Here is a 27,327-nt window from a genome sequence, read left to right as displayed (position 1 = left end):
TTTCGCACTAAGCTGATTTTGTATTGTTTTTTTTCTCGATGAATTGAACACACGTGTGGTAGAACTAATATGCACCTTTGAAAATCCATCCTGAAAATTATGCTTCGTTTCATGTTTGAAAATTAGATTAGACATGGCGGCACTTCCGTAATAGAACACAATCCATTTACTGTGTTTAAGTACTCACTTTTTAATTGTATTTGATTAGGAAAATCATGTTCCGGTATGTGGTCAGTAATGAGTATTTTACGGTTTACGTCATTTCCGGAAATTGTCATTTTCTTTTGATAATTTCTCTTTACACGTGCATGGGTTGCGTATAAAAATTTTTTCCGATAATTCGTACCAAGTTACCTTTAGCTTATTGTTGACTTTTCAGGTAATATCTTGTGCTTAAATGATCTCTTAAAGATCATTACTTCATAAAATAACAATTATTTCAACGAATTAGTTATAAAAATTGCAGCGGTTTTCTTTCAATTAGTACTTTGTGATTCTATCCAATGTCATTAACAATTGCACGAAAACGAAGGCTGTTAACTGTGGTGTGAGATTTTGGTCGTAGGGCGTCAAATTTACCTCACTGCACACTGCATCAAGCCAACAGGTAAAATGCTTTTAATTTATTCCAACTACCTCATTAAGTACGATATGGCAAGTTAACCTTCAAGAACGTCATTTGGGGCTATGCTTTGAAAGGGACATGTTCTCCATCCGTTTGACCTCAGTTTCAGAAACAAAAATAACTTTTTTTTAGGAAAACCAATCAGTAATAGTGTTCACAGTTCACCTTCAAAATTTGAGACCCCAAATCCATCTGTGTTTAGAATTAGCCGCGTTTGAAAAAATAACGACTCGTCTTTTGCTTGAGAAAAGTAAAATCCATCGCTTGAAGGAATTATGCGATTTTCGTATATTTCTAGTAGTTCTGAAGACTATTTACATATATTAAAGACTCAAATCAATCCCCATCTGCCGAAAATGACGAAACAGTTCCTTTAACAAAGTATGTCAACGTGTTTTTCTCTTAATATAGATACAAAATTAGGTAGATTCGGTCACGCTATGGTGATTTTACGGAATCAGGTGTCCAGGTATTTTGTGACACTCAAAAATTATGTCATTAACTGTACAATAAGGTTTTGTTTTAAATAAAAATATAAACGGAAAAATTAACAAAATACACTCAAAATTTTATGGCAAGTCAAATTAATTTTGAAAAATTCCCATTAAGTCATGTCACAACCATAATTTAAGTACTAATGTCATAGAATAGGTACTTCTACTAAATGACTGTAATAAATTTAGGTATTAAAAAGTACTAAAACACGTGGCAAGTACTTGAAAATGATAAGTAAAAAAAATGTTCTAATTAGTTATCTTTTCCCTTGAATAGTTTGTAAGATTTTGCAATTAATTTGACAAGACAAGAAAAAATTTGTAAAGACACATTAGTTATAGTTGACAACAGTTTTTATTAAATATTTTACAAGTCTTTTGTAATTGCTTCTTAATAACGTTTTGTCAAACATCTTTAAATGGAGACTCAAAGAACCTCGAAGACATGAATGTCTTTGAATGTAAATGAAGCTGAATATCTCAACATAAGATAGAAAAACTTGGTAATAAGATTTGTTAATTAATGGACTATGATTTGTATAGAAGTCTATCAACGTCTATGAATTATTCAATGATTTAGAAATATCAATATAATTAGGCAGTCGAGGCATGACGAAAATAATTGCTGTTATAGAAAGAGAATTGTTAAAGAAATATTATTTTATTAATTGTCTTTAATTGATGTTAAGAAAGAAGGGATGAAATATTCATGAAATATTGTTAAACTAATTTACACTTAAAGTATTCCAGAACATCTCGGTAACTGATAACCAAGATTGTTATATCCAAAGCTAAAAAAAATTAATTGTTATCTATCGTGCTCTAGGAGATCATCCACAATGTAATTTTAAGCCTCAAATTTGAATTGTTATCTTTAAAACAGAGAATGGTAGATAATCTGGAAATCTACATTGTTATTGTTAAGTTGTTGTTATTCCTTATGCGATTTGGATTCTTACATTTTTAATTCAAAGAATAACAAATTTGAATAGTTATTCTTCAAGTAGAGTAAGCTGTTAAAATCTAGGCAACTGAGAATCTACATTGTCACTTTTAAGCTTGAAATATTAATTTTCATACTTCGTCCTAGAAGATGTGGAACATTTGGCTGGATGATAACCTTACTTACTTTCTGGTCTATTAAAGTATAAAACATTCTGAAAATTGTTACTGGTAGGTGTAATAAGTAACACTGGTAAAGCAGGTAAAGTTATGACCACTGAATTCCCTTGCAAACATTCTGATGATTACCAAATATATATACCACAGAAACATAACAATTATAACCGTGGCGACGAACTCTTCATTCAGATAAACAGTTGGATCTCAGCAGTTCGTCATTGGTACATTATATTCTGTAAGATGGGAACTTCAACAGAAATATATGTCGTTTATTTTAGAAAACCAACGGTTTTTCTCTCTTATAACCGTTATGGTTCTGAAAAGGTATCATCGAGAACTATGTCAATCTATACACTTATTGCATAGATTTGCACGATCAAATTTCAAGTCTGTGGGTCTTGCAATTCCACTAAAATAAATCGTTTGATGACCTCAGTTAATTGCTTTTATCGATGCTATCATTGTCGCAGATACACATACTAGTTTTGAAAATATCTCTTAATAAAACGATGTAGAGTGTCCTCCTCTTTTCGTGATGTTTAATTGAAACCATGGAACAAATATCCAAATTCTAAACCCTTTTGCTGGGGTAGTGAAAAACTAATGCTGTGAGAAAGCTTTTGTCAAAAATGCAAATATTCTCAAAAATTTCTATAAAGCCTTTAGGTTTTATTCAGAATATGTCCTGTCTTCTGTAGCACCCAGGATTATTATTTTCTAATCATTAAAAAAGAATACATCATTTAGAGTCCAATGACTATGGATTTAAATGTTTTATATTTATACAACAATGTATTTTTACAATTACTTATATAAAAAGAATTAACAAAAAACAAAACAATTTTAATTTTAACACCTAGACGTAATAATTTCAGTCTAGGAGTATTATTTTTTGCTGCTATTTTTTTTAAATCCACTCTAATCTCTTAAAGTAACTAGAAATGTTGTATGAGCATAGAACGAATCTGCCAGCAATCAGAAATAAAGAGCAAAGAAAATCATAAGTTACTCATTCATCTGTGTCAAGGATTTATTTTTTCTTGTTCAGAAAAACTGTTTAAAATCAAAGAAATCGGATAAAAAGAAATGTTCACAGGATGATGTAACATTATTTAAGCACTATTACTGTTTTTCAATAAATAAAACTATCAAAAACAACCATAACAATTTCAATATACGTAAAGTCACTTTCTCTAACCCATGTACCTGGTGCACCCTTCGGTGATACTTTACAGTTCTTGCACCAACTTTGTCCCTGTCCACCAGTATGAATGGTTCGGTCTGATTCACCACGAAACTAGAACTACACTTTTGACTAAAATTGATTTCAATCGATAAGAGTCATTACATAAATAAAGTTTAATGAGGTAAAGACGTCGAAGGTCCATAAATATTCAAGGGCGATAAGCCATGACTAGGTAAACCAACATAATTTAAATATGAATTATAAAGTCCTGCAGCGCCTGCTGATATATTAATACCAAATAATGGTGGTAACATTGGTTTGGCAGCGAACCTTAATTTCTCTAATTCTGCTTCCTGGAGTCTTTTTGCTTTTGCTCTTCTGTTTTGAAACCAGATTTTGACTTGTGTTTCTGTGAGATTTAATGATGCTGAAAATTCTGCTCTTTCTGCTATTGACAGATATTGTTTTTGTCTAAATTTACGCTCTAGTGCCAGCAACTGCGCTGTTGTGAATGGTGTTCGTGGTTTTCTGTTTGGTTTGTGTTTTCGTAACGTACCGATTTTAGTTGGCATTCTTGGCGGCGATGGTGGACCTGCAAGCATAAATTAAACTTATCTTTAGAAAATATGCTAATCGTTAAAGGTGGTTGGGTGAAATATATGCATTTAGCAATTTTATTCACAAAGGGAATATTTAAATCTAGTTTATTCAGTTTCAACATACTATAGCATTTAAATACCAAATCCATTTTGGTTTTGACAAATTTAAACCAAACAAAACCGACACAACCGTCATTATTAATCATAAAGCAACAACATAACTATGTGTTTATCAAAAATTTAAATGATAGTTATAATGAAAACAAAAATATCAAACTTACTGTGTCTGAAGGAAACAGGTGAAGTGAGTGACCACGGTAATTTAGAAAAACATTCACTAGGCCATGAAGGTGGTGATAATGGTGACGGCTTCTCTAAAATTGGAGGTGATAAAGGTTTCTGGACACTATCCGGTTTACTCAAAATACATTCCATACTGAATTTATTTATAGCACGAGGAACGTCCAATATATGACGCGACAGTTCTTGTGAATCGGTGAAATTTTTGGTTCTTTTACTGTCTTTTGAATTTATAATGGATTCCATTCCAAATGAAAGCCTTTGAGGTTGTGGTTTTGGTAAATCTTCCATTTCTGGTGACACACTGCGACTGGAATCACTATGAATATCTGATTCATTTTCCGATAATTCGTCTGCTACTGACAATCTCTCCTCACGATCTGACGCCATTTTTAAATATTTATTTATATTCTGGCAAACTTATAAATATCCGTAACTGTTAAATAATATTGTTTGAGTTATAACTTGATGAAGAGTTTACAAGAAATAAATTTCACTGAACCATGTTTGTCATCTTATACTTCATCCCCGCGTGCACTTGTTATTCTCTCAAATACGTTAACTATCATAACTCTTTCTCATTGGTTGTTATTTAGTGATAAGATAACATTAAATGGCGCCCTAATAGCCGTTACACGACCGCTCATTGACCAATTTATTATGATTGACAGGCAGTAGTTCAGAAAATAATTAGCACGTAGCCAAATCGACAAGAGTTTGATCTAGGAGAACTGCCCCGCCTCCTGTTTAGATTTATTTGAAGTGAGTTCAATGTGATATTATAAAGTGAACAATTCGTCTCATGTTGTTTAACTATTTTATCTCATTAGAACAATTTCTATCAACTGGAACGCGCTTCTTTAGAATTAACCAATAGAGGAAAGGGAAAATTTATTGCCTGTTGGCGCCGCAGCTAACTATTTACAGATTGTTATTTGAGTCTCAAATTTTGAGGTTAGTTTGAGAAAACTGATATCACATTGACTACTCCTTGTTTTTCGTCAACAATAATAGTAATAATTCTCAACAAACAAACATAAATTTCAAATATTCATAATAAATTTGATCGGATTTCCTTATTTTTATTATGTAACGGACCACAATTTTATTGCAACAATTTACATTATCATCATCGGATTTACCTTCTTTATTATAGGTAAATCCAGACAAAACAGGGAATATCTTATGTAAAAACAGTAAACACACTTTACTCTCTGCTTATGTAAAGTATGGTATTTGCGTCACTTGCAAACCTGGGGAATTTATCTCTACCGAAAGTGAGTTAAACGAACACGATTGCAAAAGAATCTGAGCCCTCGTTCTTTATTCAACAACATTTCACTTTTAAATTTCCCAGTTTTGCCCACTCGTTTGGAAAAATACAAAGTAAATTTGAAGGAACAAGATTGCAATTACTAATAAAAATCAAATGAAATGGAGTTTTATGTCCTACTGTTCTGCACCTGGGCGAGAAGAACAGAAATTTACAGAAATTCTGAAACATTTTCGACCTAACTCGTGGTATTTTGTTTTTAAGGTAGCTGAAATCTGAACTGTCCAAAACACGCGAGAATCTATCTCAGTTATTTGATAATTTTATCTTTTGTACTTTTTCTTAATTATGATCATAAAAATGTCAAACTTGTATTAAATTAAATGATGACTTTTAGAACATTTCATTCATAACTAAATCTCTTTATCCAGAGGCAATCTACAGGCTTGGTATACTTCAGATATCTTGGTAATAAGGGGTATCAGATAAACAGTATTGAAGTTGGCGTGGGCCTGGCTTTTCATTCTAATCTAAGAGCTTCAACTTCAGTTGATACCATATTATTAGTTATTCATTTATAGTTGCTCCTTGGCTTTTCCTTTCCTGTCGTGAAACTTCATTAAGTTTAGTAAAACGCAATACCTAAAATTTGTAGCCTTGTTGTTTATGGATTTTTTTTTTCAGATTTGCATGGAAATTTGCATCATTGCCAAAGCTATGGGCAGGTCATACTAAACATTCAGATAAATACTTTTAAATATTTTCAAGGTAGCTCAGATTGGTGATTCAAAACATTTCATTGGATCCGTCAACTTCTACAATGAGCGGAACGCTGACAGGCGGACTGCTAACAGCTGATACCAAATGCATGTTCACAGGTTTCCACCGCTGAAAATGAGAATGACAAAAATCCCTATCCATCTGGTAAAATATGAGGAACTAGCGGTCATTGATATTTTTTGTTCCTTGGTACACGGTGCCAACCCAATCAAACATTTGATTTCATTCTCTCAGATTCCACCAGTCGCAAAAAGTCATTAAAAATCCAGTTTCAGATTCTGCTTGAGTAAATACCGCACCTCCACCCTTCTTTTAGAAATGATATCTATTATTGATAAAATTGGCATAAGAATATCTGTAGAATTGACACAATGTTTGAGATTTCTATTACAATAGAAACTGATGAAATTACCGAGATAAAGATGTTATTAATTTGTAATAGCTAAGAGCTATATGTTAATTAGCCCATATTATTGTTATTATTAGTTGTTTATTTATCAGAAGACTTGTCAATAAGATATAGATAGGGGTATATCAATATCCCATTACATCTATATCGTCATATCATAATATATGACACTAATTTGTTATATGCTGTATCTACTGTTTATTAGACCCCCTTGAGCAATTATTATATTATATAATCATAACTTTACCGAAAGTGATCTACCTATGTATTGTTTAGTCTAGGCTCTCTGGTTTGTCATTGTAATTAACAGTTTCTGAGACACAAAGGTACCGATTCCATATTCCCGTTGACATTTCAGAAGATTTCTATTACGGTACATGTATAATTCATCGCCCTTACCTTTAGATCAAATTTGTCGGAAGTATGATGCTTTTCTATTGCTCATTTTGGAATATGGCCATGATACAGTTCATATCTAAAATGTATTCAGTTTAAATTCGAAATTTTGCAGTGGTAAAGTAATTTGTTATCTTGTTAACATCGAGCATACCAGATCAAAATAACACAACATGAAGATGCTCATCTGTTACATTCTATTTTATGAGGTTTATTTCACAGTCCATATAAATAGCTGGTCAGTCTCAAATATTGGGATCTGCTTTAAAAAACGGAATTAGTTGCAGCAGTATGCTAAATGAATTGTCAAAACCTAGGATAATTTGTGAAAAGAAGCTCTTGAAATACAGGGTCTAACTCTTTTGGCTAGTTTAACTTGATTAATATATTAGTTTCTTTTAATGTGCATTGGGTTCTAGTCATTCACAACAATAGATGAATTTTCAGATTTGTTGAAAAAGGTGTAACAATATTATGAAAACTTGCATCAAATTGCAAAATTATGAGCGTTGGTAACCTAACTTCAACATTTCACAGCCAACTCGGCGGCTTTGTATGCGTCATTGAACCGAATTAGATTATTACATTTGGTCCATTGATTTCGGACACAGTTCTTAAGTTGATGGGATGATAATGCTATCTATTGACCATTCTGTATAACACCAGGGTTAAACAAGACGAACCGTAACAAAGTTAGATTAACAGGGCGAACTGATACCCTATTGTTAACCCTTTGATCACAGTAATTCAATTAGAAGTGGGTAATGGGCCTGGTTATGAAAAGGGAAACTGAGAAAAGAAAGGTTTAGTTTGAAAGAAGGTTAGAAGTCAAGAGCAATTACTATCGTATAACAATTTTAGTAGATTTTAAAGTTGATGTATTGGCTTTAATTGGGATATGTCAGTCAATATCAGTTGTTACAAGTTAGTTATTGCTACCTTCTGTAGTCACTATTTTAAATATCATCAGAAATACGTTTTCTCTGTACAAAATATATCGGTAAAACACCAAGTTTCACATTATTTTTCTCTTCACGATGTACTTAATGTACATACATTTTAGAAAGAGAGAAAAAATCACTAGATTTTACCACTAAAGAAACGTTTATGTTAACACTCTAGATGTTATCTCTATAGTACGAAAGAATATATCCCCAAATGTTATTTCTATTGAAAGTAGAAATAAATTTCTTTAGAAAGGTGGAATAAAAAAAAAATATCTAGAAGTTATCTCTAGAAAGATAGAATAAATCTCTAGATGTTATCTCTATATAAAGATAGAATATATCTCTAGATGCTATCTCTATAGAAAGATGGAATAAACCTCGAGATGTTACCTCTATAAAATGATAGAATAAATCTGTAGATGTTATCTCTATAGAAAGATAGAATATATCTCTAAATGCTATCTCTATAGAAAGATGGAATAAACCCCAAGATGTTACCTCTATAAAATGATAAAATAAATCTGTAGATGTTATCTCTATAGAAAGATGAAATATATTTTAAGACGTTATCTCTATAAAGAGATAGAATAAACCTCTAGATGTTATCTCTATATTAAGAGAATAAATCTGTAGATGTTATTTCTATAAAGAGATAGAATAAATCTCTAGATATTATCTCTATATTAATAGAATAGATCTCTAGATATTATCTCTATATTAAGAGAATAAATCTGTAGATGTTATCTCTATATTAAGAGAATAGATCTCTAGATGTTATCTCTATAAAGAGACAGAATAAACCTCTAGATGTTATCTCTATATTAAGAGAATAAATCTGTAGATGTTATCTCTATAAAGAGATAAAATAAATCTCTAGATGTTATCTCTATAAAGAGATAAAATAAACCTCTAGATGTTATCTCTATAAAAAGAAAGAATAAATCTCCAGATGTTATCTCTATATTAAGAGAATAAATCTGTAGATGTTATCTCTATAGAAAGATGAAATATTTTTTTATGTTATCTCTATAAAGAGATAGAATAAATCTCTATATGTTATCTCTATAGAAAGATGGAATTAATCTCAAGATGAATCTCTGTAAAAAGATTTTGTTATTTTTCCTCGCCTTTAGTTACCTTTGCTTTGTGGTTTTTTTCTCGCTCTTTTCCGTGCTTTCTCGTGGGCGAGAAGTCAAGAGTAGATATGGCCGCAGCCGGCTTTCCTACCTAATCCTTTTCGTATATTCGATTAGTCAATATATTTGACTATTATTTTTTGAACAAAATATTGTTTACATAAAAAATTCAATACATGTATTTGCATTAGTCGATTAGAATCGGAATTTGCAAAGTTCACAGAACATATTTACTGGTGAATTAGGTACCCTTTTGGTATTGAATTGTGTTATGGGTTCTTGTCTCGTCAGAATGTGGAGATGAGATTTGAGATTAAGTATTTATAGCATTTCCTCCGATTTTATCATTGATACAGAATCACCTGATTTTTAAATCAACTGTCTGCAGAAAGAGAAGTTCTTTCATGTCGAAGTATATTCCTTATTTAATTTACCATCTTCATTATTCTTTTTGAATGGCTTATTAAATCTAGTTTCTAATTAATAATTTCTTTTGAATTTTATCGTTATTAGAACTTTTATTTTTCTCTAAAAAATATTATTTATTTTCAATTAGTAAAGATATAAATATTTGGTCTCTATTGTAACGTCATTTTTTATGATTCGTAACAATGATTTATGTATTTTTATACTTAATTGTAATCAAACATTATGAGAGATAATTACGCCAAAAATCAATAAATTGTTTTAATTATGAAAGATTACGAAGAATAATGAATGCTTAGTGGCCGTGATAAATAAAGATTGATAAAATACTGAATAATTTAGTAGAGCAAAATAGAGATTTATTGCACAGTTTATGAAGAAATTTTAACTATGATATTGTCTTCAATGAAAGTATAGTTAAGGTAATTTGGAAACTAATAACGTGGTCTTGAATATTACCTGGTAATTTTACCACATCTTAATACCCTGTACACACTATAATTTGAACTTGCTTGTCTCTTACCAGAGCTTTATTTCCACAGCGCAGTCAGATTTGAATTTGCCTTGTCTGATCCCATAGCGCATTTAGGTTTGAATATACCTTGTCTGATCCCACTGCGCAGATAGTTTTGAATTCGCCTTGTCTGATCCTACGGTGCAGTCAGTTTTGAATTCACCTTGTCTGATCCCGCTGCGCAGTCAGTTTTGAATATACATTGTCTGATCCCACTAGCCAGATAGTTTTGAATTTGCCTTGTCTGATTTCACGGCGCAATCAGTATTGAATTTACCTTGTCTGATCCCACTAGCCAGATAGTTTTGAATTTGCCTTAACTGTTCCCATAGCGCAGTCAGTTTTGAATTTACCTTGTCTGATCCCACTGCGCAAACAGTTTTGAATTTACCTTGTCTGATCCCACTACGCAAACAGTTTTGAATTTACCTTGTCTGATCCCACAACGCAAACAGTTTTGAATTTACCTTGTCTGATCCCAAGGCGCAAACAGTTTTGAATTTACCTTGTCTGATCCCAAGGCGCAGACAGTATTGAATTTACCTTGTCTGATCTCACTATGCAAACAGTTTTGAATTTACCTTGTCTTTTCCCAAGGCGCAAACAGTATTGTATTTACCTTGTCTGATCCCAAGGCGCAAACAGTTTTGAATTTACCTTGTCCGATCCCAAGGCGCAGACAGTATTGAATTTACCTTGACTGACCCCATAAGGCAGACAGTTTGGAATTTAACATGTCTGATCTCACGGCACAGATAGTTTTGAATTTACCTTGTCTGATCCCACTACGCAAACAGTTTTGAATTTACCTTGTCTTTTCCCATGGAGCAACCATGTTTGTCTTGTCTGTTCAGTTTTGCAGTTGTGGATACCATGGATATACATGAAATTTTTCTTTCAATCTCATCTGAGCAATGTACCTTCTTCTACCCTTAAGCCTTTTAGTATCTAAAATGTTTACTCTCTTAAATGTTTGGGCCATAGTCAAAAACTCGAATCGAAAAATACCGGTACCTTAATATTACTCCAGTCGGATCAAACGAAAAACTTTTTTAAACATTAATGACAATGTCGATTAAAACAGAACGTGTAGCGGTTCCCTTAGATTCCTATTAAGTAATATTACAGTATGCACACATAAAAAATTGAGAAAATATTCAATCAAATAACCAATCACAATTTCGTAATCATTCAAAAAATAAGACCAAATTTCCTTATTCAGGATTAAGCTTAATTTTGCAATCGGAAGTTACTCAGAAGATAAATAGTTTCTCGTCGCTGATTGGATAATATGATTAATTTGCCCGAATTAAAGGAAGTGTGGTATTTCTCTTTATTTCAATATTCCACTGAATAACAAAAGAGTAGCAGAACATCGATTGCATGTAAATTTTCATGAAGCCTTTTTTACAAAGGTTCTGCTTTTTTCAAATTGTGTTACTACTCCTGTCTTTGTGACAAAATGAGCGCGTTTCATGCTGCGTGTTTAAAGAAGCTTTTGTTTATTTGATGGCCACTGCACGAGGCCCAAACGTAAATATATGGGATTGAATTGGAACAAATTTATTGAAATAACTAGGTAGATTAGCAGACTCGTTTGTTGAAAATTGAAAATTTATTGCTTCATGAATGAAATGAGATAATGGGAGATTCGAAGCAGCGGGCGGATCGGGGTTGAATTCTTCAATAGTTAACAAATCTAACTAAACTCATTTATTATAACCTTTTTCTCATCGTCGTCAATAAGCATCTTGTCATTCTGTTCACATGTAATTTAAAATCATTTGGGAAGACAAAGTGTAATTTTCTACAGTCGTTTCCTGAATTAATCCTTGCAAATAACATCTCATTTGACTGTAACCTTTGCTTTGTCATTCTATGGCATCTAATACTTTAGAGAGGCTAGTTCATCTAAATTTTCTTAAAACCCCCTTGAAAAAACTCTTAGGACCGACCAATTCCAGTACTCCAGCTAAGTACCATACACCATTGCTCCTCAAAATCATCGACGTCTTAGGACTTAGACTCCAGAGTTTAAAGCTTATAGTAAAATATTTGCTGTGAGTTAGCCTGTATACAGTTATGCAATGTGTTAACAATTTTGATATTTTGCGCCTTTTTAAAAGAAAACTTAACCCATTTTCAGAACATCATTAGTATTTCAGTTTCCCCAGACGAAAAATAACGAGTCACTTCAAATATAATTAGACGAAGCGAATAGCATAAGAGAGAAAAACTTAAAAGTTGGTTATCTGCTAATTATGATATTAATAATACACCTGTCTTGAACTAATTTACATCTTAATGGGTATTTTAATTATTCCCAAACCTTGGTTATTAATAACCTGCTGTGGTGTTTCAACACACTTAACATTCAACTCGAAAAAAGACGATCTGCGATAAGCGTTATGAGAATATTATTAAGATATGCTATCAGTGCCACAATAATAATATTTTATAAAATTGACATTTAAATGAAGTTTTTAAAATACAATTTAAAATAAAGATAGTACTGTATCTTTCATGCTAATGTCGTTAAACGTAAGAAATGTTCTTTGCTATTTTTCTTTCAAATGATACTTTTCAAAAACAAATAATATTGTGTTGAGGAGTCTGGTGAATAGAGCTTAAGAAGATTTAACACTACCCCTTTAATTATTTGGAAATCGAAAAAGCGCCGAATTAGCTTCTTCAGAATGTTTTTAATCGCTTTACTTAAATACTGCAGTTAAGAGTGGTATATCTTTTGAGTGATTGGAATTGATCTGAAACTTCCGTTTTCTACAGCCTAAAAACACGTATATTCTCTTCTCCATTCAGACCAAATAATGTTAATTTTTCGTTACGTTGATTAAAGTGAAAGTTGCAAAGTTAGGAGCATTGTGAATTTGAATAGTTTTAGATGATATGAATAGGAGACATGGGTCCTAACTTTGGTCTTTCTGACATGTCGGGCCTACACATTTTACACTTGCCTACGTTTGTAAAAATCCGTTGGGTACAAGGCTTAAGATTCCGTATGTTAATAACATGTTCTAAATTTAGCCAGAACCGGATAGACAATGCACTTCATTTTCTGACCTCACAAACTTTGACTTGTCCAGTGCGAAGTCAAAACTTTGAATGAGAATCAGCTAGAAAAAGCAACAATTCGACCAAACCCTTATTTTAACAACCTTGTGATTTAGGGTCCCCTTTGGATTACCTTTAATGGTAAATTGCAAACTAAACTGTGTATTTGACCCTTGATTTAATGTCAAAGTATATCTACTTTATCAGTTTGTTTGTAAAGGATATGCTTGAAGCAAGACATGCGGTGGCGCCTTGAAGTTCTCTTCTAAAGTATATATTGTTTTTTACCTCGTGTGAAAGCAATTATAAAGCACTGTATATAAAGGACTTGAAACGCCCTGTGACTGATGTGATCCGCCCTAGTCTTTGTCCCTTCATCAATTTGTAAAGACTTCAGACTATTAGCCTATACATTGTGTGTTGATATACATCCAATTTGTTCAATTTTCAACTCATCCATTTACAATACAAGTACTTACCAATGTGAGATTTAATGACATGCAGTCCAAAATAAATTGAAGGGTTCCGGGGATGTTTTGAATTTGCATTAACCTGTAAACTGTTTGAGAATGTCACTTATAGATGTAAGTCTTTTATCGACCTATTGTTTGTGCATAAATATGAAATGAAATATGAAACTTTCACGTTAATAATTAACCAGTTGAAATGATGGCTTGGTGTTCCTTAGCACTGGTATAGTTATTGATGATACTTCTTAATGTTTATGGATTTAAAACTGACTTTGGTTCAGATTATTTAAGACAGTCTTCTTGTGAAGTATATTATTAGCACAGTGGCATCAAACATGATCAATGAAATACTGATCACCAACGGTTACTCTCTTGGTTGTTAGGTATTTCAACATTTTACGTAAGTATGGAAAGAAGTGAAAATTTAAATTCTTTAGTCGATTTGGCACCCATCTAGAAGCCAATTGTACGTAATAGATTTTTCTTGTCAGATACAAAAATACATTCAACATCTACAGCCGTAAACCAATACTTCAATTGTAAAGTTTCATTTGGGACCAAGTCTGGTGCATTGAAATCTGATGCCCATCAATTATTCTATTTGTAAGGTTAAAACTTTAATCCTACATGTTGTAACTGAAACGATTTTCAATGAACCAGATTAAAATGCCAAAAACTGAATAGAGAATAAACTTAGAAATTCAATTTAATCATGGGAGGTAACCCATTAATTTATCAATCAAAATTAATTGCTGATAACAATATCTCGTACAAGATACAATGATATCATTATATAATGTACACAGATCGGCCATTCAAACTTCGTCATTACACCTTCAGTGAAAGTCAGAATACCATATTAATTCATTGATGTGAGGAGATCGATAACGACCGTCACGCCCTCTAGGTCCATAAAAACTATTAAACATATCGTAAAAATGTCTGTCGTTCATATTACAATAATTATATCTTTGTTTTAATGCAGAAAGTGTCAGATAAACATGTATCTGTATTGTAATACCTTGCATCCTTCAGGCTATTGCCTCTACATCATCAAAATCCAATATGGCGGATTTAACGAACGGTTAAGGCTCATAAAACTATTATCTATTATGTCGTTCTTTAACACTTATTGTCAGTGACGTGATCCTTGACCAGATAATTATTTCAACAAAAACTAAGCCATGGGGTGTCTGACGAGTATTTATCTTCCTCATTGCTACCTGCTCATTTCTAATGGCTGGACCTTAGGATACGATACTTAATTTCGTATCGTCTCGCGTCAACTTAGGCTAGAGGCTATTTTTGATAATTTCCGGCAATTACGTTCAGTGAACGACTTTCTCACGATCTTCAGTAAATCAGGATTATAGACATTAACTTTTATAGCGCATTAAATGTTTACACTGACAATTGAAAACAAACAATCAGAAATATCAATTATTTGGTGGAAACTAAAAATTTAATTCTCCTTACGGAATTCAATGCAAGTCAATCGGAAGAAGCGTTGAAGGTGCCAATCACCTGGATGATGGTTCGACCTGGTTGACCAAATATGACATATGAATAGCCAATATCTGTTGATTTATCTCATAGTTAGATTAAACTTTTGATGTCGCAACTGAAACAAAAGGGATCACTGCTGAAAACAGACCAAAGACGTTGTGTTAATCCTTTTCAAAATTAATATATCCCCTGTCGATTAGCAATGCATCCAACGTTGGCCTAGGACACTACTATAGTTATCTGTGCTTGTGATGCAAAAGAAACACGTTAGTCAAGTGTCAATTCTCTAAACTAAAGCAAAAGGCAATACCAGTGTCTTGAACATCTCAACCGATTTTTGAAAAATAAGTGCAAGAACAAGACATTGTTAAGAATGGAACCGATTGCAACATAGATTTTTGAAATTGAGCTTGAAAAAGATAAACTAACTTTGGCTGCACCACGTCTCTTTCAATGTCATGATGGTGCTCATTAATATAGAAGGTTTATAAAAAAGACCGAACAAAATCTGAAATATACATTTAAGTTTACATTCTTGTGTGACGTTTTTCCAGACAAGCGTTCATAGATGATCCATTGGAATGAATCTGAGTTTCACATCCAATTTTAGTGAGACTTTAAACCCATGAAAGAATTTTGGTGCTGTTTCTATGACAGCTCTTCGACCTTCAGGATATAAAGGGAAATGCCGAATTGAAAAAAAAACCTCCGGATAAGCAACGGTCATAATTATGATTGTATCTCACGATGTTGATAAGAGTGGTGACGGGTACTTCTAGTTGAAGGAATACAACTTACTCACGATTTTGCCATACTTTGTATTTTTTGGATTAGTAGACATCCACTACAAATTATATTAAGAACTTTATGTGTGTTTTCAATCTTAAATTACCACATAACCAAAATACAATTAAACTTATAAACCGATTTCGTATTTTTATGCCATCGATCTGGTAAATTGAAAGCTAATGTGTGGAAGCAAACTTTAGAAAGTGATGGCATTCCCCTACAGAAACTATTTACCAATTCTTAATGGCTTAATGATATTTAATCATGTATTTTCGGTTTGATATATTACTTTGTCCTAAAAGCTATGGGTAATATTATTATTTGTAAGCTGTAAAGAGCACATTAGTTCATTTTATTCCGAATTAAAGTGCCATCAGACCTGAAATAAATCATTGATAAATAATAACTTAATATGCCTAATAATACACTCACATTTGATGGATTAAATGTGGAGTGAATTTGAATATCTTGTAAATTGACTGTCCCTATCACAACCAATTCATCAAATTTAATTCGCTAACTTAATGATAATACTTGGACTTTTCTACGACAATTTAATTCATAAAATAAATATAACCGCATTACAAACGATTCTAAACTCCAAGTGAAGGCACAAAATTACTAGTTTATTCGGCGACTGATGGAGAATCGCTAAGACGGTTGCGTGCCAGACTCAATTCTATTATCTATAATGGGCCCCGTTTATCGAGAACAAAACACCCAATGTCGAAGATAGCTTTTAATTGTCATTCTTAAATAATCATTACTATTCGATAAAACCTTAAATTGACCAAATTAAGGAATAAATAGAAGAGCTCACGCAATGCCTTCCAGCGTTCTGTCGTGTCTCATCAGATTATGTAGCGCCGTTGATACATTGCGTGCACAGCTCTTCCAAATAATTGATAGCTTCTAGTTATTTCCCTTGAATTGTACTTTTTGATATGAACATAGACTACTCATTATGAAAAAAGTAAGTTCATTAAATGTTTTAGAACTTTAGAAATAATGCCGGAATTACAAATTGATAATTTATATTAATAAAAATTCTTTGTAGAAAATAGGGGAATATGATTTGAGATAAAGACTAGGAAATAGGGGGAAAATCGATGAAGATAATTGATGTTTAGTGTAATTGAATCGAGTTGTTGGGACAGTTATAATTTAGTAATAAGGTGTATTTAGCGACTGATTAGCGAGGAAAATAACATAATTAAATCACATTAAAACTTGCCGATTTCATTTCATCGTTTTTCTAAGTGGCTTTATTTCCTTCATATTTAAACCTAATAATTTAACGACCGTAGACTATTCATTGAAGGTAATTTTCTCTATTTTATGCTGTTCAATGAAGTCTCAGCGACCACCAATGCAATCTATGGCCAGGTTGCATTTGATGATATAAACGACGATAAGCATCTCTATGGGTTTGATATTACAAGTTACCAATCAAACTAACCGGAAGTAAATAATGCGGTATTATGCCTATTAATTTGGATTGCATATTTTAATGGAGCAGACAGAAATGATTGAATTTGGAAGAATAAGGGCCAGATTAATATTATGCTGAAACCGAAGGCAACGAACAACATATTTACAAATCCAGAATGTTGCTGTCACCAATTGATCGTAAAATTAAATAGTTTCGTTTCGGAGTATTATAAAGTAATGGCCCTAATTAGCATCGAGAATTTAAGCAGTTTGTTACTTCCGGTTGACGGCATGTCATCAAAATTTATAAGTCATGCCAGCCTTATACAACATATATTACAGAATCTCTTTCCTTATAAAATATTATTGTAAGCTTGCATAACGATAACCTACATAATAACGAACTATAACCAGTGTGCGAAACCAAAGATACACATATTTTCACATATAAATACAGCAGTGCAAACTCATCTTGCGAACACGTTTACTTCAAGAATAAGCACGATAACCACAGACAAAATCGGTGCCATCAATTACATTACGATTATGTACATATCCATAGCTTTGCTTCATCATTCTCGGACCCTTTATTTGCATGGAACGTGTAGTTTTCTGCTTTCCAGGATAGAAGGCTTCTCTTTGGTGTGAATTGTGAAGTAACTCCGCAGATTTTCACTGTATCCTGTATTAGGTTCCATCGCTAAGATCTGCTACCTAAAAGTGTGTCTATCTATCGTTTGATATTTAGATTCCAGGATCGATTGAGTGAAACAGTGACTGGCTCTCCGTCTATAAATATTTAGTAAGACTCTAATGTAGTCAAAGAATTCTTCTCAACTTTGAAATTTAAGTGAAATTAGTATCTAGTTAACCGTATTTTAGGTACCTGTAGAGGTTGACACAGTCCAGACGTGAAATTGATAGCAACTCCAATAAAATGACGTCTGCTCGTAAATTTCAACAAGAAACCAGACGATTATATTTAAACTAATTTAATGTCCAGACATGAGAGTGGGAAATTATGTAATTAACTACAACTATTATTTCTAGTATATATATATACCTTTGTCTGTTATACGCTCGTACGCTCTGACCACCTGATTCTCATTCGCACATAGGCGAGATGCAATACAGTGTTTCGAAATTAAGCCAAGAAATCTTCGATATTATCTACAATTGCAATTCGCATACTTACATATTGTTTGCGTTTTGTTTACCATTAGCGGTGATTGTTTGTGTTTTTTAGTTGGACCCCACTAATTGTACAATTGTGGGTGCATTATGAAATAAAGGCGCCTTATAAACGTAAATTTGGCCTGCATTTGAATTATTGTTTATAATGAAATCCTTGTAAACTACCTCAGATATTGAGACTTGAATTTTGCACACCTACTTGAACTGTAAATAAGAATAAATTAAATATTATTAGTTTTAAAAACTTCTATTTGCATTTGAACGACAGGCCTTTCAGTCAGTAATTTACCATTAAAGTAGATAACCGAATTACAAGCTACTTGTAGAAAATCGATTTTTATATTTCAAGGGAGGTAATCCAATATTCTATAGCTTTCTTTAGAAAACCAGAGTAGTCTGGATTCTCTTATTGGTGTCTTTAATCGCGATGCTTTTAATGTGTAAAGGGAGAAGAATCCAGTGGATTCTGTCGATGCTATTGCCTATAATTCACTGAAAAGTCTCTTATTTTTTCATACAAGAAAATATAAAATTGTTTTTTATGTAGTTTTAAGTATCGAATTTTAGTCTGTGATCGTCTTTGTTTAAAAAATAAACATTGCCAGTTTTGAGTTTTATCACAATGGTTACGCTATATTGAGATAAAGATAACAATATTGCAGTAATCAGCATAATATAAACGTTATTAGATTTCAAGAACCTTGGATCACTTAAATAGCTTCCTTTTCATTGTTGATGTCGTAGGTTGATAATCATTTTTAAGTGTCATGCTTGTTTAAACATTTAATAAGCGCTTTATGGCCACTGAGAGAAAAGTACAACTCATTGTCCGCAAACATTGCAAATGCTGCAGATCATTTCGTGTTCATCGATTATGTGAATAAAAATCATACGTGCTCTCTTTATATGAAGGTAACGCAACTATTAGAAAGTTATCGCCCTTTTCCCTTTTTTTTGTTAGGCAATTTAATACTGATATAATTCAGCTTGCGACCCTACTGAAGGTGGACAAGTATAACTTATTCCCATGTTTACGAGACGAGTTCGGAATGTTTGTTTAAAGGCGTGTTCTTGGGGGCATTATTGATCATTTGTGAAGGCTTTAGCTCAGCTATCGATGGACCATTATTATTATTTTTCAGTTAAAGTTGCCAAATGTGCTTTGAGAGTTCGGTAATATTTTCATGTTTGTGATATTTTTGCATATGGTTGTAATATCCTTTTGTAATATGATTTGTTAGATTTTATTTTAATATTTCTATATTGCTCCACAATTGATGTATTGAGCCCTACTTTAACAGTGAAAATATTTTATTATTGTAACATAAGTATATCGTGATGATTGTGGTATTTTTTAGATACATTTGAAAGCTTTGAAAAATGATTACCTCCATTAATCATCAACCATTTATATGAATATATTGCTTATTACATAAAAATGTCTGCCTGGTAAAGTTAGTGTATTTGGCCTTTGACGCCATCGGTTTCTTTATTCTTTCAATTGCTTGTCAACCAAAATAGGATTTCTATTCTTAATAGTGTTTATATTTATGTCTATCAACTGGTATAATAAAATAAAAATATGACTCGTTCCTATTGAAAGTGACACTTCGCTAGCCGTTGATTTCAGTGGAATTTATTTAGTTTTTATAAGTAATTTCTATGAGTCTCTAAGTCTCTATGATGTATGGATTATTTATGATTAGTGCATACAAAATTTGATATGTTTATGTTACCAGGAGTAAACATGGTAGTTCATTGCCATAACAGTTATTAATTACGTGATCTAATATAATTTACAAGATCTTTATTGACTACACGAGCAGTATAATTAAGTTGTGATTTATATGGCAGATTAATTGAAATTTAATTAAAAGAATATGTTAAGAGCATGCTTATCAAAAACGAGTATGATGAAATGAAGAGGGTACAGTGACATTGGATGGATCTCGGATACGGACAATACTAGTGCTGACACGATATGCCGAGGAATCGATGTATAGCGATACGACGTGCCACGATAAGACGATACCTCTAATTCTAGTTGGCGAATGGAATCACAACCTGAATTGATTGAAATTGCTGGAAAGTATTTAATAGACGTTAACCACTCTCATCAACTATAACAAATATCACAGTTATAAAGTTATAAATTAGTGCTAAATTTTATCCCAGTACACCAAATCGCAAAACCTTTCGCATCGTTACCCTTGTATCGGGATACGTATCGTATCGCGGCATAATTGGCAACACGCCGCAATAGAAAATATTCACCATATCCTTCAGGGTCGTTTTACATATAAATGAATTACTGTGAACTTTTTGTTTACAACGCTGTAAAGTTATTAAAATTTTTCTAATGGATTAATTTCATACCACCTCATTGACTTTGTCAGCTTAAGATAGCTACCTTAATGTAGGCTAATGTATCCTCATTATTATAGCTTGACAACTTTTATTAAGATACATTAACTTTTACAATTATCTCCTTATCTTCACTAGTTTTTTGAAAACTGGTGTTATACTTTTCTGCCAGTTTGTTAACGGTCAATATTGGCGAAAACTTTAAACTAATATTAAATACGTGTTTCAGTATCGATTGTTGAAACAGTATTCAGCCAAGTCGGTAATCCTGGACGACCATTCCCGTCTTCAAAACATTCACAGGTTTTACTCGTACTTGGGGATATTTACAAATATTCAGAGGAATTAAAAAAGCGTTTGATGCTTAATCCCCTCCTTCTGTTTTCTCTGAATTGAAAAATTGTTAGTAGTGAACGTTTGCCAAAATACCATGATGTACTAAAAGAAAGGAACGACACAATCATGTTTTTACAAGGATAACAACTTAGGTTACAGAGGCTGTTTTCCTTACGGGTCCTTGATATTTCCTGGATTATCCACAGCTGGGTCGGATGGAATAATAATATCAAAACATCATTTTTTCGATGAAACAAAGCAAACAACGTTTTTCAACATTCTTTCCTCTGAAGAATATTCAAAGCTCTAAATGCCATGATTTGATGTGGATCATCATTGATATATTGACAAATTGGAAATCGAAATAAAAAAAGACTGCAAATAAACATCACTCTTAGAGTACATATCTTCATCAGCTCGCCCAATAAGATACAAAAAAGAGGGTCGATAAATTAGCTAATAGGTTAACAAAAATTGTATTTCAAGGTAAATCAAATGTGACGTCAGGTTTCTATGTCATTGTATTTCTCTTAAACAATGTCAGTTATTATCTTATGATTTTTTGGTATTTCCTTGTCGTCTGATTAACCTCTTTTATGTTAAGAGTTAGAAGCTTTCTTTTCAAAACAATCAGCCAGACTTATCACAATCAACATTCCACATCAATCCTTTATTAATAAAACACAGAATTCGAAGTAGGCGTTAAAATAATAAAATAAAAAATAGAATCATGCGCTATGAATTAAAATTAAATCAAATGTGACTATTGTGGGCACAAAGATGAAGTTAGTACTCCTTTTAAAAGGGCAGTATGTGCCAGGTTCAAATAACCAAGAAATGTTATAACTGTGTCCAATTTGGTACACATATATATTAATTTTTATGAAAGGCGCCATGAATTCGGACTTCGATAATCTTGTCATCATCTGAGGCCTAATTGCAATAATAACAAATGGAAGGAAATTACATTTTTGTCGTGAATAAAGATAAAAAGCGCTTCAAGCCATGTCTAGTAAAATTATCATGTACGGTATTCATTCTTGTAAGGAATTGTGAAGAGCTTTTCTGACCAAAATCACGCCTTTCAATTTGCAACAATTAAAGCTTAAGTATACCAGTACAATATCGACAAATAAAATTCATTACAAATTGGAATACCACAATTAATGCCAATTATGATAAAGTTTAATGCTTCGGGGAAACAGTCTTCTTTATTTGTCCACATCTCCCACGGTCTTATTGAAAGATTCACTCGTATATTATATTCAAAAGATACGGAATTTATAGTACGTATCTTCTCACTCGTGTTTGCCTATGAAGGAAATTCAGATATATACCCATAAACCAAACAAAACTTCTGTAGATAACCTCAGCAGATCCCAAACAAACCAATAAAGAACAATTCTGCCACTTTCGTTTTATTGTAGTAAAGACGGCTGACTTGTGGTTTGAAGAATCTCTGCAATAAAGACTTGATTATAGTCGAGATATGAAATATGTAGTACCCATTGGTTCCACGAAATCCAGGAAAAATGCACCATGAAGTAACGTTTTTAATGACTAGTTAAGCCATCTATGGGTTAAATAAAAGCTTAATTATCATATCCACAATTTCAAAATAGTCACACCAATCGATAGATAGTAACAAAGAATTGAAGAAGTATATAGTTCAAACCGGAATTAATATCGGAAACTCATCTTTTCTTATGCGCATCGATTTAAAGGTATGAATGATGAGTATATGTCTTTGTTCTCGTAGGAAGGCATTCTCCTATTTTCTTATTTGTTGACGTTTCTGCCTGAAATAACATAGCAAAGCAAATACCAGGAATCTTCGGTCGAGTTTGCGAAATGCAAAATCTGGGCGCCACTTGATTGTCATTGTCCGCAACTAGCACAGCTGGGAGCATAAGATCAATCGGTGGATGTAGTAGAAAAATATTACTTTCACCCGATGCTTATGCCTTACTACTTTCGAATACAAATTACATCTTCCAAATGATCGTAGATGGTTGTTAGTAGTCGTTCGATTTCGATGTGAACGTCACCATATAAGATGTTTCAAAAGACTAGTTTAAATGAGTACACCTTTAAGACTGGAAAAATGTTCCACACTTTCAGATGTTACCCGACCCTAGACCAACCATCCATTTTCTCGCAGGTTATAGGTAGTAACCAATTTCGGCCATTGAGATGAGATGAGTTGCTGTGAATCGCCAATAAAATGAGTCCACTTTTATCAATCTTGTGTCACTTAAAAACTTCTAGACATATGATGTGACAATTTGAATTACCCCAAACATCCATACATCTTATTAGTCGACAAATTCAATTTTAGAAACATCTGTAACCAATATAAACCCCATATCTTTACAGCCAGAGAACACAAGCGTTTTACAAATGTTACACATTGGATGCTAAGCTTGCCAACTATCACTCGTTTTGTAGTGAAAATCCCTCAAACACAGAGACAAAAAGAATACATCGGAAATAAATATTGACTTATTCATTAGGAACAAGTGATGATGTATATTTTTTGGTTGTTGGCTCGGTTGTTTGTTGGATGTAACGATACCTTGCGTTCTGATCTGTTTATTTTTACGACATACATTATTGACTTACTATTGACTTCAAACCTTGTTTGGAAAGAAACGGTTTGAGCCAATGTTTGTTCCCCTCTCGACCTGTGTATAAAAGTCAGATTTTGACCTTTTGTTAAGGATTTAAACAATTGAACAAGACCAGTTAGGTGGTAAAGGACTCTTTCAAAGTATTGGATAATATAAACTCTGAATTGAAATGGATGTTCAAATTCTAATATTGTGTTTTATGGTCGGGATGACATACGCAGCAGGACCAACACCTACCAGGTATAATACGTGGGTAGCTGGCACCAACAACTGCTCCTGTTCCAATCAAATTAATACCCTCAAGAAAGATCTACAGGCTGAAACTGCTGCCAGGATGGAACTGAAGTCGACTATGGAGACTTATGTTTCTGAGATGTATGCATTGAGATCAATTGTGCATGCATTACGTAATGATACCAAAGTCAAAGTAAAACGAGGTAGATATACTTTACAAGAAGTTACAAAATTTTCTGAAATAGACATCAATTGTGCGAACATCAAAAGTGTTCATTTTGCGTTCTTTTATTGCTTCTTCCTTTTTGACCATTGGGCAACATTTTCACCCCACTTTTATGAACGACTATACAATGAAAAACATCCAAACTACAAATAACTGTAGTGGCGTGAATAACGATATACTGTTATATATATATATTATATGCCTCAACCCAATCATTAGGTAATGACACGGTCGGTAGAATTAAAGAAAATGCAAGTTTTCTTGGTGTCGTGAAATATAATCTTGTACTGAAGTCTAGACAACATTTTAAAAAAAATATTAGGAACCAAGCCGGAAAAAGATTAGTTTTGCAATTCATATATAACTTATTGGAATTGCGATTTGAAGTATACCCGCACGTGGCCATTCAACTAAAAATAAACCAGATTAGTCTGCGTTTGCTTTTATGCTTACACAAAAGTATTTTCAATGGCTTTGTTTTTTTTTTAAATTAATTGAAGGTGAACAAAAAACATTGACGTGTAATTAAAAAAACATAACTAATATCATCTTTCATCGGTATATCACATTTAAGAACGAGGGCTTGGTCACCTATCTAAATTACATGATGCCACTGTGTGGATGAGTTTAGTTGATAACCTAGTGAATGTTAGACCGCCAACCAAGAAATAGGCACTGCAAGACATGATCACCTGAGGAAACACTTTGACAATTTGCGTTTTGGTTTATTAACTTTTCTACATAGTTAATAATGTTTGTTTGGTATCTTTCAAACTGCCCTGAGGAACATTAGTCGATAAAGACGAGATTGGGAAGAGACTATCTGATTTAATATGTTTCTCAACACCTTAGGCTGATAAAAGATTTTTCAATACAACTTTAAGCAGCTTGCACTAAAATGTAATTTTACAAATTACGCTGTTAACCATTAAGCACTTTTGATAGATTATTGATCATATAGAATCAATATGAAGATATAATATTTTGAATAAATCAACACCTCGATCAATTTACACTTACTTTCTTAGTTTATTTACATGGTAGTTAACTTAGTAGAAATGCACAGGTCGAGGCAGCATCTCCACATTTTTAACCCCGTATCCACCAGGATGATGCAGGTCGGAGATCTTGATAAACGTCCCGTGTTAATTTAAAGTAGTAAAGAGTAGGCTTATTTTCTGACATAACACACAACATTACGTTGCAAGTGCAAATAATTTTTTTAATTCAGTTATTCAAATTTTCAAGCTTGATTCTTATTGTATGTAACAGTATATGAATAGCCTTTTTTGTAAATGCAGACACACTTATTGTTCATAAAAAATATGATTTCGTCGAAACAATTGATTGGAGAGGTTCTTTCGGAAGCTAAAACATGGCGATATGTTGACTAGAACAATACTTCGTTCTTCTTTTAAACATACATTTGAAGTCTTTTCTTAAAAGGGAACATTTCCTACTGTAAATATGTCGTCCTATTCAAGCGTCTGTTAGACTTTATTACAATTCATATATAACGTCAATTTTTAAATTGAAGAGATCACCATACACACTTATTTTTTTTTACCTATTCACAGGTCATGTTCCTATCGTCAATGATAGATGATTCCTTAAACGTCAACTATTACATAAAACTGAATTTAAACTATTGTTAGAAACTGCATACATCGAGAAAATCTGATCAATCACTGGGTATAGTCGTTCATGGTAGTTGCTGCCAATATCATCAATTCTACTTTAAGGGTAAAAGATCACCTCGCAGAACTGATTGGCTGGAATCATCCATTTTTCGAGATGAGATACTAGAGTCCACCTTTCGACTTATTCATATACCCTGCAAAGTTTTTCTTTGTTCTCTTTTCAGTTGCCTCGACACCTTTACAAGCCGATATAACACCACAAGTATCTTTCTCTGCTAAACTGAGTTATAACCGAGAATTACAACCCTTGGATACGGTTATATTTGATACAGTGGTTACCAATAATGGTGATGGTTATAATTCTGAGAATGGTAAATTCACCGTACCAGTAACAGGTACATACTTCCTCTTTTCAACCATACTTTCTGGTTACAACACCAAGGTAGAAACAGCAGTAATAGTTAACGATAAAGAAGTTGGAAGAATGTATTCTGGTGCTCATGATGCACATGGTTCTGGTAGCAATGGTGTGGTCGTCAACCTACAATCTGGGGATAACGTATGGATTCGACTTTTGTACCAAGGTGGCACACATGTTCATGGTTTCTACACAACCTTTTCTGGATTCTTAGTCAACGAACGAAGTGTTTAAATTGGACTTTTAGAAAGGGTTCGTTAATTGCATTTATCTGTACCATACCGTTAGCGGACTTCAAGACATAGATTACCACAAAATGTTCGGAAAAAACAGTGTTCTTTAAAAGCTTGGTCCTCACCTGATTCGAAAAGCAATTGACCTGATACTATAGGGTATAACATTTTAAGTTCAAAACTACTTGGACAGTATTGTTGCTTTTTAAACACTTGGGTGAGAACTGGGTTTTAAAATTTTAAATCACATATTTGCTTTTTGTAAACACGCGCCACATTTGATTTAGACGCATTGTGTGTTCAATTTTGTTTTGTTTAGATATATATTTCCTTTTAAACGTATTTTATTTGTATTAGCATTTAATTACAAGATAATTCTTTCGATGACGAAACTTTGTCGTTTTTCCTGTACTCTTACACAGCTCTATGATATGATAACTACGATATGTTACAAGGATTTCTCAACACTTGCCGTTCGGGGTAGATGGCAGCCACGGAGATCAATTGTACAGATTGTGTTCATTAGTCCACAATTATACTAAATGAGATTCGACTTAGTACGTATGCTTATTGCGAT

General features: G+C 32.8%; 2 protein-coding genes across 2 annotated transcripts; one reads left to right on the top strand and one right to left on the bottom strand.

Moving 5' to 3' along the window:
* Nucleotides 1–3,600: 3,600 nt before the first annotated feature.
* Nucleotides 3,601–4,029, bottom strand: LOTGIDRAFT_138144 (hypothetical protein; the record flags this gene model as incomplete). Its single annotated transcript, XM_009048470.1, has 1 exon — nucleotides 3,601–4,029. One exon carries the CDS (start codon nucleotides 4,027–4,029, stop codon nucleotides 3,601–3,603), a length of 429 nt encoding a protein of 142 aa, XP_009046718.1.
* A 22,281-nt stretch (nucleotides 4,030–26,310) lies between these two features.
* Nucleotides 26,311–26,751, top strand: LOTGIDRAFT_138166 (hypothetical protein; the record flags this gene model as incomplete). The annotated part of the gene is made up of 1 exon (XM_009048469.1): nucleotides 26,311–26,751. A coding segment is annotated over one exon (441 nt), but the record flags the coding sequence as incomplete, so codon positions are not given.
* Between the last annotated feature and the right edge of the window lie 576 nt (nucleotides 26,752–27,327).

Source organism: Lottia gigantea, assembly GCF_000327385.1.
Source record: "Lottia gigantea unplaced genomic scaffold LOTGIsca_122, whole genome shotgun sequence".
NCBI classification, from domain to species: domain Eukaryota; kingdom Metazoa; phylum Mollusca; class Gastropoda; family Lottiidae; genus Lottia; species Lottia gigantea.
This window is presented reverse-complemented; position numbering and strand designations above follow the sequence as displayed.